This window comes from Cololabis saira, chromosome 10, assembly GCF_033807715.1.
Source record: "Cololabis saira isolate AMF1-May2022 chromosome 10, fColSai1.1, whole genome shotgun sequence".
Lineage (NCBI taxonomy): Eukaryota > Metazoa > Chordata > Actinopteri > Beloniformes > Belonidae > Cololabis > Cololabis saira.
The window spans coordinates 39,575,664-39,601,153 of NC_084596.1; the positions used below are offsets into that span (position 1 = coordinate 39,575,664).

Below are 25,490 nucleotides of genomic sequence, written 5' to 3' on the forward strand. Positions count from 1 at the left end.
TGGAGCCGGGAGCGGCTGAGAGTAAAACAGTCCTTCTACATCCCTTTTTTAATTCTCTCCTCAGCCACCAGGTTTATGAACATCTGCACCTCAGAGTTGGATCATGAAACAGACGTTTGCGCTTTATAATAAAATCGCCGTGAGCTGCGAGTCGCTCTCGCGCTGACTCCCGCTTCCTGATTCAAACGTCCGACCAATCAGAGGCACTGAGGGTGATGACGTCAGAAATAGTCCCGGCTCAGCCCGGATAAAACCTCGCTAGAATGGTTACAGAAATAGTATCAGCTTGGCGCGGCTCTACCCGCCTCAGCCCCTAGTGGAAAAGCGCAAGACGGGGCCGTGGCGGGTAGAAGCGAGGTGAGTAGATACTAGTGGAAAAGGGCCAATATATGGCACTTTTATACTAGTACCTACTCAGCCCGCCTCGACTCGCCTTGCCCTCGTTTCTTTTCAATACCCAGATCAGAAGTAGGGGGTTGGAGTGAAGCTGCTGTGACGTATTTGATAGTGTGATCTAAACGGAGAAGACAACACTAAAGATGTAGAACCTGGAGGAGATGATAGATGTGCTGCTGGGTCTGTGGCTTGTGTTCGATATCAAGTTAAAAAATGAGTGAAAGAAGCTTCAAGTGGCGACGCTTTTTTGTTTGTTTGTCTGTCTCTGTGCTGCTGAAAAGTCAGCTGGAGCCGTGAGCAGCTATGAAGAGACAGAGCTCCTGGTAGATCTGGTAGTTCCTTATCGCCGTCTAGATCCATTTTTAATTCTCTCCTCAGCACCAGGTTTATGAACATCTGCACCTCAGAGTTGGATCATGAAACAGACTTTTGTGCTGCCATTGCTGGTCGAATAAAATGAACAAGAATCCGTCAGAGTCTCTTTCTCTGATTTCCTCCTCCTGACTCAGACGTCTGACTCCAACCCCCCGACCAATCGGTGGCCTGTAGTGTGATGATGTCAGATACAGCCGACTCGACTAGATACAGAAAAAGTATCTACCCGGCACGCCTCCACCCCTAGTGGAGAAGCGCAAAAACGGGGCGAGGCGAGTCGCACTGAGTAGGTACTAGTGGAAAAGCACCAATAGAGACAAACAACCACACATACGGTGCGTCCGAAATCCTGTACTAAAAAGTATATACTAAAAAGTATACTTAAATTCAGCACACTTTTGAGTAAATATCAGTAGTATGCATTAATTTGGACATACTATTAAGAGCGCACACGTCACTTCCTGCCGTTGGGAGGAAGTGACGTGTCGCAGCGGTAGCAGCGCACCACTCTTTCCCGTTTATCCTGGCCCAAACAAGATGACATTATATAATATTATTATATACGAATATTATAATATTAATATTATTATACTTATGACATATACGTATCACTTAGCAACCAAACACTGCTGCATTGCATTGTGGGAAGTTTCTGCTCGGCTAGTGTCCATCAATCCACACTCAAAAAATTCTCCGGAATGAGTATGGATAGTAAATACTATTGAGTACGTTCTAATGTTTCGGACGCACTAAAACATCTCCCACACTCATTTTGCATACTCATTAGGGTGGAAGTATGCAATTTCGGACGCAGCCATTCTCACACTCACACCTACGGGCAATTTAGAATCATCAATTAATCCACTACGCATGTTTTTGGACTGTGGGAGGAAACCGGAGTACCCGGAGAGAACATGCAAACTCCACACAGAAAGACCCTGCCGGGCCAGGGAGTTGAACCGGGAACCTTCTCACTGTGAGGCAACAGTGCTAACCACCAAGACACCAGGGGGAACAGCAACGTGTCCTTCCCAAAGCCCACTGCAGCTGCAGAGGTTTCATTTTAAAATTGAATTTGCAACAATTAGTGTGAATAGTTTCTATTCTGTGATTGCATTGGAAAAGCTTCTTTTCCATCACAAACAGTTTACTGCACTTAAACAGCGGGAGAAAGTGCCGTCTTTTTTTTGCTTTTGCATAATGGCAACTTTGTCACGAAACCCCATTTGCCCTCCAGCGTGTCTGAGCAATTAACTGATCAATCCGGAGCCTCGCTGGTGGGAAGTCTGAGAGGAAACGCATCATGCCCTCTTTTTTAAAGGTTAACACAATCTTCTGACATTTTCCTAAATGTCTGGCTCATACTTTGGTCAAAATCCCACAGGAGCCAGAAAAGCTGTGCTGTTCAGACGACATGGCTTGCTGTTTGGTGAAGGCTCTACATCAGCACGTTGTTGTTGTTGTTGTGGTGTTTACACTACGTGACTGATGGGCGACACTCACACCACATGATCTCACAGATCTCATGATCTCTCATCTCTGTCTCCAAATAACATTTGTCAACAGAACAGAAACAGATGCACAACAGAGGTTTGTTTCCAAACAGTCGGGCGGGGGAAACAAGAGAGCTGTTCTTCTCCTTCAGTCAGAACACAAATCGAATTTTTATATATATGGTATGGGAATGCCCAGGAATAGCCGAGTTTTGGGGAAAGATTATAAAGATTATATCGGACCTAACGGAGGTACAGTTTCCAGTAGACCCATGAACTAAATCTTACCAAAAAGACCCGGAAGGTCTGGGTTGCCAGGTTGACGGCAGCCAAAAAGATCATTGTACAACGATGGAATCCAACTCATGACATTTCAAAAACCCATTGGCCGAGAAGCTTTTTGGATATCTCGTATCTGGAATGTTCTCCTGCAAGGATTAATCAAGCGCAACAAGGAACAATAGCAATTTGGACAAACTTGATAACGGAACTGAAAAACCTACTGAATGTGTAATTTGATGAATCAAGGTGTGATTTATGTCTGAGCTATGGAGGGTTAGGAGGGGGGATTGAAGATGCTGATTATTATTGTCATATGTGTATTATTGGTTTTATATATATATATATATATATATATATATATATATATATATATATAAACAGATGGTGCTAAATTAACATGGCTGTTTCACTCACGGAATACAAGATTCACACAATTATAATAATAATTCTGGCTCCCTGCTGCTGTGGGCTGAGCGGTGTCTTCCTGCTCACAGATGCCCCTGGTGGGTGTTTGGCTACACTGCAGCCTCTGGTGAGCCCCCCCCCCCCCCTCCCCCCTCGAACAAGAGACGTGATTCTCACATGAGATCTCGTGAGAATCATGTGTGAGTGGCATCGCATGAAACTGGAACCATCTGTATATATATATATAAGGGCTGTCAAAGTTAACGTCCTTTTAACGCAGACAATTTTTTTAACGCACGATTAACGCGCAGGATAAAAAATAAATAATAAAACGCGGACTATATAATTTCTGGTGGTCGACGGCACCTGTAGCTTGGGGAAAAGTATGGCGGACTACTGCGTGAACTTTTTGAAAAGCGAGGAACATACTGCACTTTACATACTGCACAAAAAATCTTATCTGTTGTACCTGCGCACTTTATATGTTTCACCGAGGGAAGTGGGAAACGTCCTCTCGATTCCTTGTATGTCTGACATGTGAAGAAACGACAATAAAGCTACTTTGACTTTGAAAGATGAAGAATGAAAGGGGACTTTTGAACAGCAAGTTCACTTTCAAAAAGATGCCACAAAAAGATGGACAAGACTAAAGTTATTTGCATGTACTGTCAATTTGAAATTAATTACCATCGAAGTACGTCAAGTCTCAAATACCACTTGCAGCCAAACACACGACCGATGCAGAGAGCGCACCCCCCCCCCCCGCCCCCCCCTCTTCAAAAGCAGACAACACTGGATATTATAAATTTAACTGACCAATGCACACAATTCTTGTACAATGTTTGTGATGCTATGGTTCATTGTTTTACATTGAGCTGCTTAAAAAAAACAAGGAATCTTAAGTTAGTCTTTACAAGTGTAAAGTTGGGACTACATTGTGTTACGTTCAGGTCAAAAGCTTTTTTTGTGGAAAGTTGATTAAATATTGGCATAAAGCAAGCATATTTGCCCTTTCTCAGGTTGTTAACAGTTATTAACATTCAAAAAATACCTTAAAGTAATTTAGAACAGCAAAAAATGTGGAAATAAATGTGCGATTAAAAAAATAAATCGTTTGACAGCCCTAATATATATATATATATATATATACATATATATACATATATATATATATTGTGAAAAGGAATAAAAAAAATATTTTTTTTATTTATTTTTATTCAATTCTAATTGAATAAAAAAGAACATAAATTGCAAAGAAAACAAATGGAGGTAAAGGTTTGCGGTAGTTTCCTGCTGTGTTTCGGTCCGTCGAGCCTCGTTAAGTGTTTACAGCGTCTCATGATGACATCATCGCATGCCTTGCTCTCTGATTGGCTGCAACGTGGGAGTGAAGTCACCGATTGGCAGCAGATACCTGGAGACTTATCGCTGAGCGTTTTTCACGTGTCTATACGTGCAACTGAGCACTAACAGCCCACCACTGACTGTCCACTAGCAGTTGTCAATCTCACACATTGTGCGACGTGAAAATGCATCTACGTCTCATCTCCACTCTGTATATCGTTAGAAACTGGTGTTGCAGCTTTGCAAGATCCATCTGTGAGGTACAAAGTATGCAACATGACGCAACGTTGTGTGATGCCGGATGATTCTGTGTGTGTGATGTCACATTACCCTGCAAATCTGAGCTACTAGGTGACATATTATCAGAGTGAAGTCTGTCTTTTGTTGTCTTTCCTTGGAAATGTGAGACGGAAATAACCTCAAACACCTGAACACATGCTCCGGAGAGACTGAAAATGTAATTCTTCTAGGATGTCTCTTTAAATAGGCAGGAGCGTAGTGTTTCCGACAGAGTGTGACATGAGCTGCAGCCGTGCACAGTATGAGGTGGAAGAAAAAAAAAAGTGTCTTTGTAAAATTGCAGGATATATAATTCATCTATGTCGAACACTTGCTTAGTGACTGTCGACTGCTGCGTTTAGCGGGGCATTAGACACCTTTAGTTTACGGGTAAAGCGAGAGAAATGTCAGACAAAGGTGCCAGAACCGCGGTACTCGATGTGTTACTTAATCATCTGAATTACAACCCGGAATGCAGAGTCACGCGGCTCTTAATCAGGACTCAGACGGATTCAAATATTGACATCCTCTGGCTCGGCCCCCAGCTGGCTACCGGCCGCCGCGTCACCGGCGCTGAGGTGCAATATTCACCATTATTTTTAGTCTCTGCTCACACACGCACACACGCACTCACGCACCAGCAGTTTCTTCTCTAAGATCTGTTTGTCTGGTCCAATTTAAACGGACCGGAACGCATTTGCTCGAGGAGTCTCGTGCGTTTGCGGCAGCGTGAATGCGAAACCAAACTCTCATGCCGGTCAAAGATAGGGCTGGGTATAGATTCAAATGTCAAGAATCGATTCGATTCCGATTCTTAATATTCAGAATCAATTATCATGATTCGATTCGATTCGATATTGATTTGGCTTAGTGTTATTTAAAATGTTTTTTGAGTTGTTGCCTGAATTATATGACTGTAAAATAACTAGTGAAATAATAATTTCACAATAATTATTGTGAAATAACTAAGAAATAAATAACTCAAACAGTCCTTTCAATATCCATTTAAAGTGCAAAAAAGAAAGAAATTGCAACAGTTCATGCAGTAAACAAATCATTTTAGCTTATCTCATTTATTCTGTCACCACGCACACATATTGCCACGAAGCACCTGGCACTTTTCAGAAGTGTCATGACAAACTGTGTGTCCGACTACTGGGATTAAAGTTCACCTGGAGAAAATGATGAGAAAGAAGAAAAAAATAAATAAAAATAATAAAATCGATCTTTAGACATAAGAATCTATTTTTAGGAATTAATATGAGAATCGATTTAGAATCGGAAAATCGATTTTTTTCAACACAGGCCTAGTCAAAGACGCAAACTCTTGGTCGCCTAAAAACCTCAGACTGTAAAAAACGATGGCCGAAGCGTTTAGTCACGTGGCGGGTGAGACGGAGACGGTCTCACTTCTGCAACCAGCCTCTACTGGCGCTTTTCCACTAGTACCTACTCAGCGCAACTCAACTCACCTCGCCCCGGTTTGGCGCTTCTCCACTAGGGGTGGAGGTGGGTGGAGGCGTGCCGAGTACTATAAATACTTTTTATCTATCTATTCTGCCGAGATTCTAAGCTGCTGAGTCGGCTGTATCTGACATCATCACACTACAGGCCACCGATTGGTCGGGCGGCAGGGCCGTAGACATTTGAATCAGGAAGCGGGAATCAGCGCAAGAGCGACTCACAGCTTCTTGTTCATTTTATTCAACCAGCAATGGCAGCAAAAGTCTGTTTCATGATCCAACTCTGAGGTGCAGATGTTCATAAACCTGGTGCTGAGGAGAGAATTAAAAAGGGATCTAGACGGGCGATAAGGAACAACCAGATCTACCAGGAGCTCTGTCTCTTCATAGCTGCTCGTGGATCCAGCTGACTTTTCAGCAGCGCCGAGACAAACAAACAAAAATTAATAAGTGTTGCTTCTTGAAGCTTCTTTCACTCTCATTTTTTAACTTGATATCAAACACAAGCCACAGACCCAGCAGCACATCTATCATCTCCTCCAGGTTCTACATCTTTGGTGTCGTCTTCTCCGTTTAGATACACAATCAAATACGTCACAGCAGCTTCACTCCAACCTCCTACTTCTCATCTGGGTATTAAAGAAACGAGGGCGAGGCGAGTGGAGTCGGGCTGAGTAGGTACTAGTGGAAAAGTGCCAATATAGTGTGGTGGCAAAAATTGTTGTTCAAAAAGAATGTCTGAAGATTTAATGGAAAGAGGAAAAACATTCAATTGAATGGAGCCACACAGTCCAACCGGTCACATGAACCGTCAGTCCTGAGTGAGCTGAACGTGCTTAAAGAAAAGTTATCTTATAGTTTGGGAAGCTGTGAAACTAGACAAAACATCACCCATCACCCTGGCAACCGTGCCAGGCTCTGTGTCAAAGGAGCATGACCTCGACATAGGAATGTTCACTTGAAAACAGGCAACAGACAGTGTTATACCAACATTTTCCATTACAATAGTCCATGGACCAAAGACCAAAATTTGACCTTTTGGGCCCACTCAAGGTGGAAAAACCTAGTAACATTTTTTGTGTTAGAGGCTGATGCCGTTAACGCAGAGATCTAGGTTCACGTCCATTAAAAACAAAGTTACATAGAGAAACACAGGGATCTGCTCTGGGGCTGGAGAAGAAGAAGAACCATCTTTGGATCCACTTTCCTACATAGACGTGGAAAAGAAAACCCAATGTGTTGTCGAAAAAGAGAAAGACGGGAAGAAATGCACAAAAAGAAATATGTTGTGAACTCAAATTAGAGTCTTCTGTATCTGGAATGAATGTATTCTTGAGTCTATAAGGTAACAATAGTATAATAAGAAGATAACCTTGTTTGAATTGTAAAATGGGTTTGGATAAATACAATCTTTGACTAAAACTAGACTAAAATGGTCCTGGACAATTCTGACTAAAATAAGACTAAAATGCTCAGACTTTTAGTCGACTGAAACTTGACACGAATAAAAGGAGAATGAACGTGACTAAAACTAATAAAAACTAAAATGATATTTTGACCCAAAGACTAGACTAAAACTAAAATTGAAATAGGCTGACAAAAACAACACTATCTGGTAGGGCTGGGCGATATATCGAGATGTTAATATATATCGATATATTTTCAAATGGTACAAGACAATATCATTTATATCAATATAGCTTTTTTTATGATTTTGATATAGCTTATTTTGTGACAAATTGACTTGAATTTTTTTTTTGAGATTTGCACAAATGTTTGTCAACCTCAGTGGAAAAGTCTGCCTGTTACTGTCTACATTGTATTAATTGCACAGTGTATTTTAATTTAATTGTTATGCAGGAAAGGGATATTTGTTTTATTTTATTCAAGAAGCATTTTTATTCTATATATGCAGGCAGTTTATTTTTATTTCATTTGTTTTATACATTTTGATATTGTGCAGACCTCTGTTAATAAAGGAACCTGTGTGACATTTGGCACGAGGCTTTGTATTAAAACTGACTGTTTTTTTAAGGGTTTGCCTCAGAAAAAATGAAGCTAACAGAGATGCTATGCTATAATGCTTTGGGGGAAACCCCAATTATGGCACAGAAAAAATATGGATATATATCGAGTATCGCCATTCAGCTAGAAAATATCGAGATATGACTTTTGGTCCATATCGGCCAGCCCTATTAGCTGGGAGGAATCATGGATTATTGCACACAATGATGGGACAGTGAGAACTCCCATGATTCCCTCTGTGACCAGACAACACAGCGAGGGATGCATGTTTCCTTCATCGTAGAGGAGGACTTACAGGTGCAGGAGGACTCCGGGGGGTCGCTGTCAGCGCGGTAGAAGCCCCCCAGGCAGGGGCAGACGCCGGCTCCCTGCGCGCTGGTGCGGCTGTTGGGCGGGCAGGGAGCGCACGAGTCCTCTCCGAACTTGGACTTGAAGGTCCCGCTGAGGCAGGCTGGACGAGCGGGAGGAAAAACACAAAAAAAAAGGACATTAAGACAGAAAAAAAAAGGGCTGGAAAAACAAAAAGCTTCGGCGCCGTCACTTATCTAAATAAGAGCAGCTTGCACGTTTGTCACAGAACAAAAAAGCGCTGGCGGAGTACCTGCAAAGCTCAATATTTATGAGCACCACGTGCATAACGTACATGCGGAGCGGCGAGCACTTAAGCATCGGGGCTTATCTGTGCATTTGCATCTGCTCTTTTATTCTCAGCCTTGCGACGGGGTGCCATTAATCTCCCTAAACAGCAACTCGCACTGATGGAAAAGTTTTGTGTTGAAGAGGAGGGAGAGGGAGGATAGAGACGGAGGCCGACTGCTAACGGGAGATTGCTGTTGACAGACAAACAAGGACGGAGAACGCGTCGGAGAGAGGGATACACCCTCCACCCATCAATCAGTGTCTGCTCAGCCCTCAGTCGTCCACAACACTCCGCCGAATGCAAACAAGGCCTCCGCACGCAGGCAGGACCACTCCATAATACACTGATCAATCAATCCCAGCGCAGGGACGGGAGACGAGACGTAAATTAGTGGAGAGTTATGAGGAGCGGGAGCAAAGCAGGGTAATCTCGGTCCCCGTGATTCATGGGAATTCCTGCGCGTCGGTCGGGCTGATATCAGAGTCTTTAGGACAGGGGTGCACAAACTTTTTCTCCAGTGAGGGCCACATAACTTTTCCCTTCTCTGACGGGGGGCCAGCGTCCGTTTCTAAAGGAAAAAGTGTGACAATTGCAGGGGTGCCTAAATGTAATCATTTATTGTTTTCTAGAGAACATGCTGACACTCCAGCACATATCCAAATATTAATAACCCTTTATGAGATCAAATAACCCTCTCTGGGCTCTTCACAGAATAAAATAACGCGGAAAATATATAGGCTAATAACTACAGAATAGTATTAGGGCCAGGCAGGAGAAAAATAAAAATAATAGAAAGAGGAGGAGGAAGATTTCCTTTTCATTATGCACTTGGAGAAAAAAGTCTAAATGTCGAGACAAAAGTCTAAATGTCGAGACAAAAGTCTAAATGTCGAGATTATTGTTGAAGTACAATTTCGAGAAAAAAGTCGAAATGTATTTCAACTTTATTCTCGAAATTTCGACTTTATTTACGAAATTTCAACTTTATTCTTGTAATTGTATTTCAACATTATTCGACATTTCAACTTTTTTCTCGAAATTGTACTTCGACATTAATCTCGACTTTTTGATTTTTTTCTCGACATTTCGACTTTTTTCTCGAAGTGAGCAATAAAAAAAAATCTTACCCTCTCAAATATTTTTTTTCCCTGCATGGCCCTAATACTCTTCCGTAAATAACACTATTTATAAAATCAATAAAAATCAAATAACCCTCTCTGGGTTCTTCACAGAAAGAAAGTTATGTTGTGCCGTGCACAATCCTAGGTCAAAGTTCAGCTTCACTTGTCAGAGCAGAATCTCAAATGTCTCTCAAACTTCTTGTGTTCTTTCCTTATAATCCATAGGTGAGACAAACAGCCTTTTCTTTGCATTGAACAAAAAAATGATCGTGTGTCCACTGTGGGTTAAATACCCTGCATTCTGAATCCATTTTTCTCTTACCCAACCTTTTTGCCATTATTCCATTCTGGGGGAGGGTCACATTCACGTTTCATGTTCTATGACTGAGGTCTGGGTGGCCATTAGGGGAAAAAACTTGCTGGGGCAAAATGAGGTCGTGGTAGCATTTTTTTTTTGGTATAGAGGGTTTGCATTGATGTCACCTCCCCACTGGACCAGCCCCCTTACTCACACTGAAAGCAAAACATCAGCAAAAATGGCTGCAACTAGTGGAGAAGACGGGATAACAGCTGATTATGGGCTTGAATTAAAGTCAGTTGGACTTGACAGTGAATCGTACAGTTTCCCCAAGAACCAGTGGTCCATGGACATTAATATTTGGTACAGTTACCAAGAACCAGTGGTCCATGGACATTAATATTTGGTACAGTTACCAAGAACCAGTGGTCCATGGACATTAATATTTGGTACAGTTACCAAGAACCAGTGGTCCATGGACATTAATATTTGGCCACGAATCCAGTTTCCTGATATTTATATGTACTTAATTTCTACGCCGGGGAAATACACAAAGCAAAGCTTGAAGGCTTACAAAAGTCTTGGTCCGACTTCAAGGCAGGATTTGTTGTAGAAATTAAAGTGATGAGGACACCGAACTTTATGATTTGACCATTTAACGTTAGCTACCCAAAAATCCAACATTACCTGATACAAAATGGGAACCGCAAATCCACGTTTCGGTGCCTGGAATCCAGTTGTTTCTGTGAATTGCAGCGATCCATTTGTCTCTCTAAGCTTATTTTCTTGCAGTCTGTAAAAAGATAACTCTGATTTCTTGCTAAATCTATGAGTACAGTCGATCGCACAACAGCTCTTTCCCATTTTAGATGTTTTCAAGTTGCTCAAACTGAAAGTTTACGCTGCCACTCAGTCTTTCTGACACTCAGTCTTTCTGTCACTCAGTCTTTCTGACACTCAGTGCAGGCGTAACCCGCTGTAAAGTCTCATCTGTGACGTCATGCACATTCCCTCTATAGTTCAGGGTTAGGGTCAAACGTGGAGGCCCCCAGGCCGTAGTTTTGGGGACCACTACTTTCGGCTAAAGTAAACTGGGGCTAAAGAAGGATTCAGATGAAGAGGATTAGCACGCATCTGTCTCCAGGGCCCGCCACATTCCTAAGCGCTGGTGTAAGAGGGGGGTCTCTGGCAAACATCTGCCCCGGCGGCGTGACGGCTCGTAAAGGCCCGCCTGGGAGAGTGTGATTAAGTAGTTAGGCTAAGTGGTGGAGCAGTTTGAACTGCAGCCCCACCTACAACCAGCAGCATCTTTAGTAGCTGCATCTGGCTCAGCTCGTAAAGCGCTGAGTGGTCGTGTACATAATACACACAATGACCACTTTCCCAGGTGGAAAAGGTGGATCTGATAACAACAAACAAAGACCAGGGAGTTTAGGCTGCAACCAATGGCACATCTGGAAGGATGTGCCATCATTTGTTACACAGAAGGTTTAAATTGGAAGTTAATCCTTGCATATTTTGTTCTTTTGAGGCCGAGACCATTGAACAGCTTTTTTTTTTTCTTTTACAAAGTCCTTTTGGTCTGACATTCATAATTGGTTATCTTTAAAAATGGATGGAATTCCTGTTTTTAATTACAATGATGTTATTTATTATATGGATAACTTGGATCCTAAATATTCAAACATTATCAACCAGGGGCCGGATTCACAAAACATTCTTAAGAAAAAAGATCTTCTTAAGTGTCATTTTTTTCTTAATTTCAGTCTTAAGAAGAAAAAAGAGAGAAGTCATATTCTCCAAAAAAGTTCTAAGTATTTTCTCAACTTTCTTCTTCTTTTTTTTTTTTTTTTTTTTTTTTAACCTTGTCTGCACACATATTCTCAACTTTCTTCTTAAGTTTCTTCTTAAGAAAAAACTTAAGAAAAAAATGGTATACTTGAAATACATTTCTCAAATTTGTTCTTGACTTTTTTCTTAACTTTAAGACAACCTTGACCTGTCTTAAAATTTCTTCTGTGAAAATAATAATAATAATAATAATAATAATAATAATAATAATAATAATAATAATAATAATAATAATAATAATAATAATAATAATAATAATAATAATAATAATAATAATAATAAGCCTCTAATATCACCTTTTTCAACACATTTTAGACAAGTTTAGACTAGTAGGTCATAGTTTGAAGATATACTTTGTAATTAATTACACAAAGAGCCTGTTAACTGTTTGTTAGCATGTTAGTTAGCGTGGTAGTTAATTATTATTAATTTTCCCCAATAGTATTTTTTTTCACACATTAATCTCATCCACCATAACCTTGAAAAGTTCCTGCATCTCTTTTTCTCCTTCTCCATGTTTAGTGAGTGACTGACGGTTAAGAACCAAACTACCTATAAATGTTGTTTGTTGGCGCGTGCAATGCAATGACATATTTTAAGAAGTTCTTAAGTAGGAAAAATAAAAAATTCGTAAGAAATGACAGTTCTTAAGAAAATATTGAGGAATTTCACTTAAGAACTTATGAACTTCTTAATTTTAGATCTTAAGACATTTCTAAAGATTGTTCTTAAGAACATATTGGTGAATCTGGCCCCTGGTGATTATTTGGGGTAAATATCATATTAACACTTGTAAGTGGAGTGGAAATACTCCCTCCTTTACTATACTACTTTAAATCTGTGAAAAAGATTGATAACATGAATAGTGTTGCCAAGAAACTGCACTCATCCATAACTCAGTCCTTGCTCTTGATTTTATTGCACATTGCTGTCCTTGTGCTTTTTGTTTGTTTTTGTTTCTTGTGTGAATCTGTTATCTTCACCATTGTTGCTGTAATTATTTCCTAATTGTATACCTTTTTCATCCTGTCTTGATCTGTACATTCTTTGTGCTAAATAAAGTTTAAAAAAAATAAAAAATAAAAAATCTGGAGGGATGTGCGCCCTGGCAGCAGCATCGCTGTGTAATATGAACCTGGAGGGGGTGAAGATGAGAATCCTCGTCTTTAATAATTCACATGTCACCTTTGGGCTTCATCCTCTCTGATCGGAGGATTTGTTTTCTCGGAAATGCAGAGCTTCACCTTTCCCTTTTGTTGGATTTCCTCGCTTTTTTTTTCAAGAGGGTGCTGAACCAACCGTGCTGCCTTGTTTTAATCCATTAACCTCTTTGGAGGGCACAGTGGACCCCCCCCCCCCACATCCATTGTCTCTCATCTCCTCCTCTTCCTCTCTCCATCTCATGCAGCATTTGGCTGCGCGTGGAGCGGTGAGGAGTGCAGCGGCTGAGTGATTAATGCGAGCGCGGCGGCGCTGGCTGGCGCGGGCCTGAGCCGTGTTAATGAGCGCCGCCGCCTGTAGATTAACGAACGGCGGGCCGCGGAGGAAATTACACTTCCTCATCACACGCGCCGCCCGGACCCCGGAGAGCTTTCTGTCAGGGTTTGGCGGCGAGCGTTTAACCTTGAGCAGCCAAACGGCAGCGGAGCAGCGGAGCAGCGGAGCAGCTCTCCAGCTCTCCGGCTCTCCAGCTCCCCGGGCGTTCCACTCCGTCTCCTGCTGCCCAGGTGAGGCAGCTCCACCCGTCTCCTGCAGCTCCTGCAGCTCCTGCAGATCCCATCCCTCTCTTCCTGCAGCTCCCTCTGTTCTCATCCCTCTCTTTCTGCAGATCCCTCCGTCCTGATCCCTCTCTTTCTGCAGATCCCTCCGTTCTCATCCCTCTCTTTCTCTGCAGCTGTTTTCTGTCCACGCTTTGGCAGTTCAGGCCTGGTGAGTCTTCCTCCTCTAACATCTCTCCTACATTCATCCACCACCTCTCCTCCATCTCTCCTACATTCATCCTCCACCTCTCCTCCATCTCTCCTACATTCATCCTCCATCTCTCCTCCATTCATCCTCCATCTCTCCTCCATTCATCCTCCATTCATCCTCCATCTCTCCTCCATTCATCCTCCATCTCTCCTCCATCTCTCCTCCATTCATCCTCCATCTCTCCTCCATTCATCCTCCATCTCTCCTCCATCTCTCCTCCATTCATCCTCCATCTCTCCTCCATCTCTCCTCCATCTCTCCTCCATTCATCCTCCATCTCTCCTCCATTCCTCCTCCATCTCTCCTCTCCTGCCTCATCCTCCATCTCTCCTCCATTCCTCCTCCATCTCTCCTCTCCTGCCTCATGCTCCATCTCTCCTCCATCTCTGTCCTCTCTCCTCCATCTCTCCTCCATTTCCTCCATCATCTTTCCTCCACCTCTCCTCCATTCATCCTCCATCTCTCCTACATTCATCCTCCATCTCTCCTCCATTCATCCTCCATCCCTCCTCCATCTCTCCATCATCTCTCCTCCACCTCTCCTGCATTCATCCTCCATCTCTCCGTCATCTCTCCGTCATCTCTCCTCCACCTCGCTTCCATCTCTCCTCCATCTCTGTCCTCTCTCCTGCATTACTCCTCCATCTCTCCGTCATCTCCCCTCCATCCTTCCTCTCCTGCATCATCCTCCATCTTTCCTCCATCTCTCATCCATCTCTCCTGCCTCATCCTCCATCTCTCCTCCATCTCTGTCCTCTCTCCTGCATTACTCCTCCATCTCTCCGTCATCTCCCCTCCATCTTTCCTCCATCTCTCCATCATCTCTCCTCCATCTCTCATCCATCTCTCCTGCCTCATCCTCCATCTCTCCTCCACCTCTCCTCTCCTGCCTCATCCTCCGCCTCATCCTCCATCTCTCATCCATCTCTCCTCCATTCATCCTCCATTCATCCTCCATCTCTCCTCCATCTCTCCTCCATCTCTCCTCCACCTCTCCTCCACCTCTCCGTCATCTCTCCTCCATCTCTCCTCCACCTCTCCTCTCCTGGCTCATCCTCCCGTTCCATTATCTGCATTTTGGTCACACAGATCCATCTATCTCAGCTCTTTCCTTCTTCCCACCGTCTCTCCCTGCCTCCTGTCCTGCTCCACCAGTATCTGTATGCGGCTCCTCTCTGCAACACCTCATTAATTCATGCTCCCCTCCTCCACCCTCCCCCCTCCACCCCCTCCCCCCTCCCCTCCCCGGCAGCCACACAATAACTGCAGCGAGAGAGGAGAGAGGTTACAGGCTGAAGCATCTCTCCTCCAGCACAACAGGGGCGTCGGCCCGAGCCGCGCCGCCGTGTTTTTTCCCGATCCACCTACCCTGGCACTGGGTGCTGTCCCCGGACGGCTCGTAGCCGGCCACGCAGGTGCACGAGCCCACCGGCACCATCCACTCGCCGTCGCCGTTGCAGTACAGCTTGAGCGGCACGGACAGCTCCATGGCGTTGTTGACGCAGGAGCCCGGCGCGATGACCAGCGACGTGGCCTCGGCGCCCGTGGCCGTCTCCGGGAACACGGCGAAGTTGGCGATGGTGGTGGAGCACTTCTTGAAGAAGACCCGCACCGAGATGAGGGACATGCAGGCGCCCAGGTCCTGGAAGGCCAGGTAGAAGCCGGCCTTGGAGAGCGGGCCGAAGCTGCGGATCTTGGTGTTGATGCGGCCCACCTCCAGCAGGGAGAAGCTCTCGTCCGGGGCGATGGTGTCCACCTTCACGTACGGGTTCTCCCTCCACAGCGGGCTGCTGTCCGTCGCCGTGTCGCCCTCCGACTCGTAGTAGAACAGGTTGAAGGTCTCCTTGCAGGAGCCCGGGATGTTGGGGATGCTGGCGCAGTCGCGCACCGAGAACTTGAGCTCCACGTAGACGCGCAGCACGCCCCGGCGCGGGATGAAGTCCGTCCGCAGCCAGTTGTTCTGGTTGGGCTCGCGCACGTTGCACACCTGGTAGGTCCGGATGGGGCTGGTGAAGTCGTCGTAGCCGCTCACCTCCTCCCACTGCGGGAGCAACACACGGGGAGACGTCTGTCAGCGTTTATGGCAGGGAAATACATGCTTGAGCTTGTCTCTGAAGTGGACTCAGAAACGTTTCCATGCATCAATAACCCTTTTAAAACCCGAATATTGGCAATAACCTGAATTTGCACGGCCATGTAAACACCAATAACCCCTTTGAATAACCAGAATTTGCTCATATTTGGGTTTTTCAAAACCTGAATATGACCCCTGGGTTACTCCTTTTAAAACCTGAATATTGGGTCATGTAAACGCCTAACAGAATATCCCCATCAAACGGAACATTAATTTGTTTTCTGCACATGCTCTGTTCACAAGGAATCCTGGTCTTTTGAGTCCAGGAAGTTCTTATAAACACGGAGAAACACAAGACCAGGAGGAGACTAATCACTTCATAAATGTAATGAAAGATATGAACATTTCTGCATTTGTAGACGGTAGAAAGTACCGGGATAGAAGATTTACAAAAAGGTGAGAGAAAGGTTGCGCGAAGCAGCATTTGTTTTGAATTTGGATACAGGAAGAAGAAGCAGAAATGACGGGAATTGCGTCATCACGTTCTCCGTGCGTCGCTGGTTTGATCCAGATATCCCAAATGATTAATTACCATGTAAACAGGGATAACCCTGTTTGCTCACGCATGGAAACTGAATATTCTGAATGTTTCAGTAACCGGAATATTAGCAATAACCTGAATTTTGACTCCATGTAAACGTAGTCTATGTCACTGTGAATCATAACCGAGGAGATCTGGAGCGATATCTGGCCATGTGTTAGCGATCAGTCACAGACCTCCCAGTTAGACCAAGTTTCAACATTCAAATTAGGCCTGTATTGAAAAAAAAATCGACATTCCGATTCTAAATCGATTCTCATATTAATTCCTAAAAATCAATTCGTATGTCTAGATCGATTTTTTTTCATCATTACATTGGTATTTTTTAGTTTTTGCCCAAAAAAGGAATGTTTTGTTGGACACAAGAATAACTACTGCCATGTTTTTGCCTTTAAATATGTTTAAAGGTATGAAAACATTAAAGTTTTCAGTTATAGTTGCATTAATTGTCTATATTTCATTACTTTATATACTGTATTGGGGTTACATTTGCATAAAATGCTAAAAACCAAATTCTCAAAAATTAAAAACCGAAATAGACCGAATAGGAAAAAATTTAAACGGAATGTGGGAAAAAATAAAACCGATTTCATACGGTCTCTGTTTGGTAATTCTCCCCCACACGATGTTTCTGAAAGCAGTTCTATCAGCATTCTGGGAGCTGATTGGTCCTTACAGCATCATTAGCTGCAATACTTGCTGTTTAATCTCAATATAACACTAGTATTAATATGTTGCATAACTACACAGTCATATAATTCATGCAACAGCTCAAAAAACAGTTTTAATAACACTAACCCAAATCAATATCGGAATCAAATCGGATCTAATCAAGTCTTGATAATCAATTCTGAATCTTAAGGATTGGAATCGAATCTTGACATTTGAATGGATCCCCAGCCCTAGTTCCAAATAAAAACAGCACATGTTACGTTCCCTCTAAAACCTGGTCAATACAATAAGAACAAAGGTCACAGACAAGAGTGGAACAGGTTTGACATTAACATGAATTTGCTGAATGCAAAAACAAACAAAATGAAACTCATTTAACGCAGCGTGCTGCCCGTTAATATTAACCAGTGTTAGATGCAATGCCTCCTAACTGCTCAAGTATGGAAGATGTTCAAAACGGAGCTGCGGCGCCTGCGAAGAGCAGATTACAACACACACACACACACACACACACACACACACACACACACACACACACACTGCCGTGCATCCCCACAGAGTGTGGCGTACGTGTGGCCTGTGAAGAATAATTTGCAGCTAAAACGCTTCTAATTACAGAAATCATTCAGAAAATTCCAATCATTATGGGCTATTAATAGATAACAGTTTCCCATTAAAACACATTTCACGCATTGAGACGCTGGGGCTGTCTGACGAGTCTGACGAGTCTGACGAGTCTGACGCCCGGCGCCGTGCAGGAGGGTTACGGAGGGAGGAGGACGTGTCGGGCTATGATCACGCCGACCGTGTTGGGGACAAAGATTCACCCAAGTTCACGGCTTCAGGAATAGGGATGGGAATTGATGAGATCTTTACGATTCCAATTCCAATTTGGCTTCTGCTTAACGATTCGGTTCTTTATCGATTCCCTTATTGATTCTCATTTAGAAAAAAAGGACAACAATGAGGCAAATGGTGCAAATATGACGGGCAGTGCTCGTTGATTAATTAGTTACCTGCAGTATTATTAGCCAAGGACACGCTAACGTTGCTGCTGCCTGGTTGAGAATTACTGACGTCAGTCTGGTGTCGACTGAAAACATGAAATTCATTGATTGTTATTGCGGGTGGCTAGTTATTTCCTCACTTTGACCAAATATCCGGTTGGCAAGTATTGCGAGTTGCCCTGTTGTCGTCTTTTTTACTTAACTCTTAAATTAAATGCTTTTTGAAAACCGCAGCAAAGTTCTGGATAAGCCCTGAATGCAGGCATTGTGACGTAGAATTGTCAAATTGGTTTAATTCACCGCACGAATTGTTACAGATTACTTTTGTAATACTGTATTTGACCCGGTCTTTGTACATTTTGACCGTATAGAAACGTAATTGTTGTACCTGCTGTACTCTACTGCCCTCTTTTCTTACCATTTTATTTCATTTGATTTATTATTTACTGTTTAATTGTGTCTTTCCACTTTTAATGTTGATGTAAAGCACTTTGAATTGCCTTGTGTTGAATTGTGCTATACAAATAAACTTGCCTTGCCTTGAAATGTAACCAAACCTTCATGCATTTGTATCGTTTGGGCGCCGTGTTTACTATTGACTGCTGGATTACAACGTGCGTGACGACTAGGGATGGGCGGTATATACTAAAAAATGTATCACGATAATTTCTGGCATTTATCCCGATAACGATAAAAATGACAATTAAAAAAAATACCAATTCAACTCCACCTTTTTAACTATAAATCTATCACCACATTCAGTCTTTGGAGCCCCAAAACAAGTTTTCTGCTTATAAAATCACAAAGTAGAAAAAAATACAACTTGATAAATAAAGAAACAGGACAAATAAATAAAAGTTCACTGAAAATAAAATCCAATCAGTGATGACCTCTTCTAATATAAATAAAATGTGCAAATTAACCTGTGGTTGGAACATGCCACAAGTTAGATACTATTGACATTTTTTTTCCTAATAGTCAAACGTTATATCAAAATGTAACAACCATTTCCGTCTGTTTTTGCAGACTCTGCATATAATAGATGATGTTTGCTCCTCGTCTCTCTTTTTAAATCCAAACCAGTTCCAGATAACGGAGCTGGAGCCTCGTTTAACAACGAGCTCCTCGCTCTCAGATCCGCCTTCCGCCATGTTTGTTACACAAAAACGTCATCAACAGGAATTTATCGTTTTTATCGATTTTTTTTCGTCATTTCATTGGTATTTTTTTTGTTTATGCCCAAAAAAGGAATGTTTTGTTGGAAACAAGAATAACTACTGCCATGTTTTTGCCTTTAAATATGTTTAAAGGTATGAAAACATTAAAGTTTTCAGTTATAGTTGCATTAATTGTCTATATTTCATTACTTTATATACTGTATTGGGGTTACATTTGCATAAAAAAACACAGAAAATGGAAAAAAATTCAAATGGAATGTGGGAAAAAATAAAACGGATTTCATACGGCCTCTGTTTGATTATTCTGACCCACACGATGTTTCTGAAAGCAGTTCTGGAGCAAACAATTCCAAGGAATTGAAACACTGGGAACCGGTTCCGGACAAGAACCGGTTCTCGATTTCCATCCCTATTCAGGAAGCAGCGCTGGCGTTCTGGTGCAGCGCCGTCCCAACGGCCTCAGACGGAGATTTGGTCCCGAAAGCAAACAGCGCCTCTTAAATGGGAACATCTATAATGCATGGCGACCTAAACGTGGTGCCGTGGGGGGGGGTTCAGCTGTCGTGGGCGTCTGTCAGCTGTGTGCACCGTATAACTACACCTTAAGCAACAGTGTGCACATCTGCATATGTTGGTGCATGAACCTGCCAGGCTGATGCTTTTCAGCAGCATAGAACTTTGGAAAAATGCTGATTTAAGGGCCAACATAATGAAATTATGTGCATTTATTTAAAAAAGATATGACTAACGGGCTAAAAGCTATGAGTTACCGGCGGTCTCTGCGCGCGGTGACTACCAGAGACGCCATGATCAACCGTGTCACCGCTCGATACGTTTAGTCCATCAGGAAATAACCTTTTGAGAAGTCAATCTTTTTTGATTTTTCTCCTAATTCCCAGCTGGACTGAATGCTTCGTTTCCATAACAAATGACTGTTCCCACAATTGATTATTTCTGCTGGGGGAAAATAATGCATAACTCATCTCACGTCTCTCCGAGCTCGTGGGCAATCTATCCCCAAACGATGAGCCCGGGAGACGGCGTCGGCCGCCGTAAATCACCGGCAACACGTTGATGCACTACCTGACACGTGTGATAATTGCCGGGCCCTGAACGTATGGGCTTGTCAGGCGTGAGGAGAGGGGCCGCCGCGCCACTCCTGACATATGACTTCATGGATGCCAGGACATTCAGAGGCAGCCCTTCCAGGGGAAAAAAACGGGGAGCTGCCGGAGAGTGTTTCCATGGAAACCCAGCATTTCCATTGACTGACTTTGTGCTCACGTAGCGAAGACAAATTACACCGGCCGGGGATGGGGGAGGTCTGTCAGGCTGTTAGCCCTGGGGTCAAATTCATGTTGTTTTATTTTCTCACAATTCCTACCGGGGGTATCAAGTGAAAACTTTAATTTCTCCCTGTAATGCGCTTTTGGGCCGACATAAAAGATGCAGAGCGCCGTCACCGGCCTGTTTCCTGGGTGGAGATGCAAGGCAGAAAACACACCTAATGATGCCTAAACACTGTGGGGATCTGCCTTGCTTTGGTTTGGTGCTCCTTTTTTTAATGTTTTGTTTTGTTTAAAGCAAAACAATTCACATATTCAACGCTCTTCTTCAAGGCTTTCAACAAGGCCCGCACGCTGAAATCTTTAATTTCTTCCGCGCTATGTCACACACTAGGAGTTTGTGCTTTTATAGTAGCCAGGAAAGTAAACATTCACTGCAAAAACAAAGATCTAAAGCAGCAGGAGGCGTGCTGTTCAAGGCAGTTTGGGCTCTATTAACAAGCAAATGGAACAAATGCTGCAGAAGAAAAAAAAGAGAGAGAGAGAGAGAGAGAGAGCACAAAACAAACACACTCACCCCACTTTCTGGAAATGTCATCCAAGCCAGCTCTGTGGTAGCCCACCGACTGTCCATGAGGGTTTCTGCAAATTAGGAGTAGGAGTTACGCGGGAGAAGATTGTTGCAGAGAATTAACATCGACCACAGAACCTCTTAAAAAAAAAAAATCAGGTAAAACTCATTCTTCCTCTCTTTTAATATCTCCACCCACATGCACTCAGTTTTTGAAAGCACTGACAATCACAGCATATCTGGTGCCACTTAATTAATGCTCCGTGTGTGCGAGTGTGTGCGTGCGTGTGTGTGTGTTTGGCAGGGACAAATGCATTTCTTTCAATATTCATTTGCCCAACTAAGAACAAAGCATCCTCTGAGACGCCTTCAGAGGAGAATATTCCATTAACCACAACTGGTTCAGAGAGGTCGCTTAGGCACGAGGAACTTATCATAATATAACTAATATATCCCATCAGGGGGTTGGGGGGACTCTCAGGCCCCGTTTACACGGAGCAAAAACTGTGGTGTTTTCATGCGTTTTGGCCGTTCGTTTACACGAAAACGGAGCTCAAAGTCACCAAAAACCATCATTTCTGAAAACTCCGGCCAAAGTGGAGATTTGCAAAAACTCCGTTTTCACGTTTGCGTCTAAACAGAGGAAAACGGAGATTTAGGCTTCAGAACGTCACATTATGCAACAGAAACGTCACCAGCGTCATTTGTGCGACCTGTGTTTACAATTTGTTTGGCCACCGTCAATATTTTCTTGTATTTTACCTGTTTTATATTCTAAAGTCACACTTAAAAGTAACTCCACTTCTCTGTCACTCCAAATGAAAGACTCTCGTTCCGTCTTGGAAGTAAAGCCTGAATTATGGTCCCGCGTTAAATCGGCGCAGAGCTTACGGCATAGGGTACGCGGCGATGCGCGCCGTACGGTGTGCGTCGCCGCGTACCCTACGCCGTAGGCTCTGCGTTGGTGTAACGCGGAACCATAAATCAGCCTTAACTGGAAGTTACACGTGTCATTTGTTGATGTTTTTTCCAGGATTCTAGATTCTATTCTATTTATTGTATTTATGCGGATTCGTGTAAACGAAGAGATTTTGAAAACGATCTTGTGTAAACGATAGAATTTTTCAAAACGTAGAGGGGGAAATATCCATTTTTGTAAATACCCGGCTATGTGTAAACGGGGCCTCCTCCACCTCCTGCCACCTCCTCCAGGCTGAGGTGTGTCAGAGTTAGCAGGTCTGCTCGGCCGGTCCGGACCTGGCCCGGGAGCACCTTTCATATTGCAATATTGTTTGGGGGAGTACATTTACATATACTCTCCATAAAATCTTAATTCTCCAGAATGGTTTTGTAAGACTTGTCTTGTCTTGTCTGAGATCTGTCTGGGATGCTACTGCTGCTCCCGTATTTAAAAATCTACAGATCCTTACTATTTATGACATCAACAATATGCATTTTTCTTTACAAGATATTTTCCTCAGAAGGAAATGTTCCTGAGCACTTTAGGTCATACTTCGCTACAAACTCTCAATTTCATTCCTACTCAACACGGCAGGCCCTGGCCCTACATCCACCTAAATGTCTGGAATCTAGAAGACCATTTTTGTTTAGGTATAGAGGTGTCAAAGTCTGGAATAGTTGGTACCATATTGCAAACAATTGTAGGTCCCTATCCATTTTCAAAAGTCGCTCAAGAGAACATTTAATTCAACAATGTAGTCAAGAAAGCTCTTGCTTTTCCCACTGTTAATGTTTCTTTTGTACTTCATATTCTGTGTTGCCATTTGTTCAGCATAATATTCATATTTTCATGATCATGTGATCATATGTCTACAGTAATTTTTTATTTTCATTCATGTTCTACATGCAATTTTTATGATGTATTATTTATTTTTATTTTATGATTTTGTATCCTCATAGCTTTATTGTGAAATGTTATTAGGTGGGGGCTCCTCATAAGCCTACTGGCTTGCTCGCTCCTCCCTGCACACTTTCTTTTAACTGCACTTATTTGTGTGATGTTATTTTTTATTGTATGTGCTAAATAAACTAAACTAAACCGGGGGTTGGGGGGGGGTGGGGGACAGTGGGCTCTGTTCTCAGCTGGGAGGTGGTCACGCGGGTCCATCACACCTCAGAGGAACTGGACCGTCCTCGGGTTCTCAGGTTACAGCTGTCCCCGCACCGGCTCCCATTGTTCTGTTGTCGTTAACATATAATCACGGCAACAATTACGCTTTCTTCGCGGAGGCTCGGCGACGCAGCGCCTGCTGGGCACCATTTGCTCGCGAGGCGTTGATGACAATGCCGGAGGAGGGTGCGAGAGCCCAAAACAAACAGCGTGTCCTAAGATATTAGCGCTCTTATTTGGCTTGGTTCGGGTGGCAGATTTAAGCCTGTAGTCCCCGTGCTGGTTAAAGGTGGGTGTCTCAGGTTGTAGATAACTCATCCGTCTCCAGGAGCAACGCAGAGCAGGTTTCAGAAGCAGAGTCTACTGTGGGACATCAGGGACATCGCTGTGTTCTCTCTTGTTATTGGAGGGTGGGAGATGATGGACGGAGAGTGTTACATCCAGCAGGTTATAAACACTCCAAAGTCACAGTCTCAGGTTGGGCCCCTGTCACCTTTAGAAGTCCCATCTGTCGTGGGAATGTTGACAAGACGTTGACACCCTGGTGAGATGACTAGGCCTGTGTTGAAAAAAAAATCAATTTCCCAATTCTAAATCGATTCTCATATTAATTTATTTATTTTTTTCCCTTTTATTTATTTTTTTTTCATCATTACATTACAACTTTTGGTTATTTTTTTGTTTATCCCCAAAAAAAGAATGTTTTGTGGGACATGAGAATAACTACTGCCATGGTTTTGACTTTAAATATGTTTAAAGGTATGAAAACATTAAAGTTTTCAGTTATAATTGCATAAATTGTCTATATTTCATTACTTTATATACTGTCTTGGGGTTACATTTGCAAAAAATGCTAAAAACCAAATGCTCAAACATTTAAAACCAAAATAGACCGAAAATGGAACAAATAAAAACGGAATCTGGGAAAAAATCCCTGGATCTGTTTGATAATTCTGACCCACGATGTTTCTGAAAGCAGTTCTATCAGCATTCTGGGAGCTGATTGGTCCTTACAGCATCATTAGCTGCCAATACTTGCTGTTTAATCTCAATATAATACTAGTAGTAATATTTTGCAGAACTACAGTCATATAATTCATGCAACAGCTCAAAAAACTGTTTTAATAACATTAACCCAAATCAATATCGGAATCTAATCGGATCGAGTCAAATCTTGATAATCCATTCTGAATCTTAAGAATCGGAATCGAATCGATTCTTGACATTTGAATGGATCCCCAGCCCTGGAGATGACTCTGGATCCACGTCCATGACAGCGTCACACATCAGCACATCCATGCCCCACTACGGTGCTTCGTTGGCCTGATGTCTGGTGACCGTGGAGGTTTCACGACAGTGACCCTGCTGTCGTGTTCAAGCAGCCAGTTTGAGAAGGTTTAGGGTTCGAGGACTGGCAGCCATCCCGGTGAAAGGAGCCCGACAGAAGGCGGGTACGCCGGGGGTCGTGGCATTTAAACAAAGCTTGGTTGGTTCCAACAGGGCTAAAAGGAGGTGAAAATAAATCCCCCACCCACCACAACACGACCCTGTAACGCTGACAAGAGGGAGGACGGGTTTCATTTCATTTATTTATTTAGCACTTTTTTTTTTTTTAAACAGTGCATGGAGGGAACGAAGCCCAAAGTTTTTTGTTGCAGAAGATCATAAAGTTAGATTTCTTTACATTTAGAGTTAGCTTATTGATCTGGAACCAATTAGAAACAGTTGATAATTCATGGTTTACACATGTGATGAGAGACTCAAAGTCATCATGGACAGCTACAAGACTGGTGTCATCAGCATATAATAAGGGGAGAAGGTTATTACAAGACATAGGTATGTCATTAATGTAAATTAGAAACAGTAAAAGGCCCAAGATGGATCCCTGTGGAACTCCAGAGAGAATACTTGATTTAGTAGATGAGGCACCATTTAAATAAACAAACTGCTCTTTATTATCCAGGTAATTGACCACTTTAGGGCATCATCCTGGATTCCATATCTTTTGAGTTTTGAAATGAGAATGT

General features: G+C 42.9%; 1 protein-coding gene across 1 annotated transcript in view; it reads right to left on the minus strand.

Moving 5' to 3' along the window:
• Window positions 1-25,490, minus strand: part of ephb3a (eph receptor B3a) — a 73,594-nt gene that overhangs the window by 41,142 nt on the left and 6,962 nt on the right. The window contains exons 2-4 of the mRNA XM_061732880.1: window positions 21,339-21,403; window positions 15,312-15,984; window positions 8,358-8,513 (exon numbers count right to left, since the gene is read on the minus strand). Coding sequence (XP_061588864.1) covers window positions 8,358-8,513; window positions 15,312-15,984; window positions 21,339-21,403 — 894 coding nt within the window. The remainder of the gene's footprint in view (window positions 1-8,357; window positions 8,514-15,311; window positions 15,985-21,338; window positions 21,404-25,490) is intronic.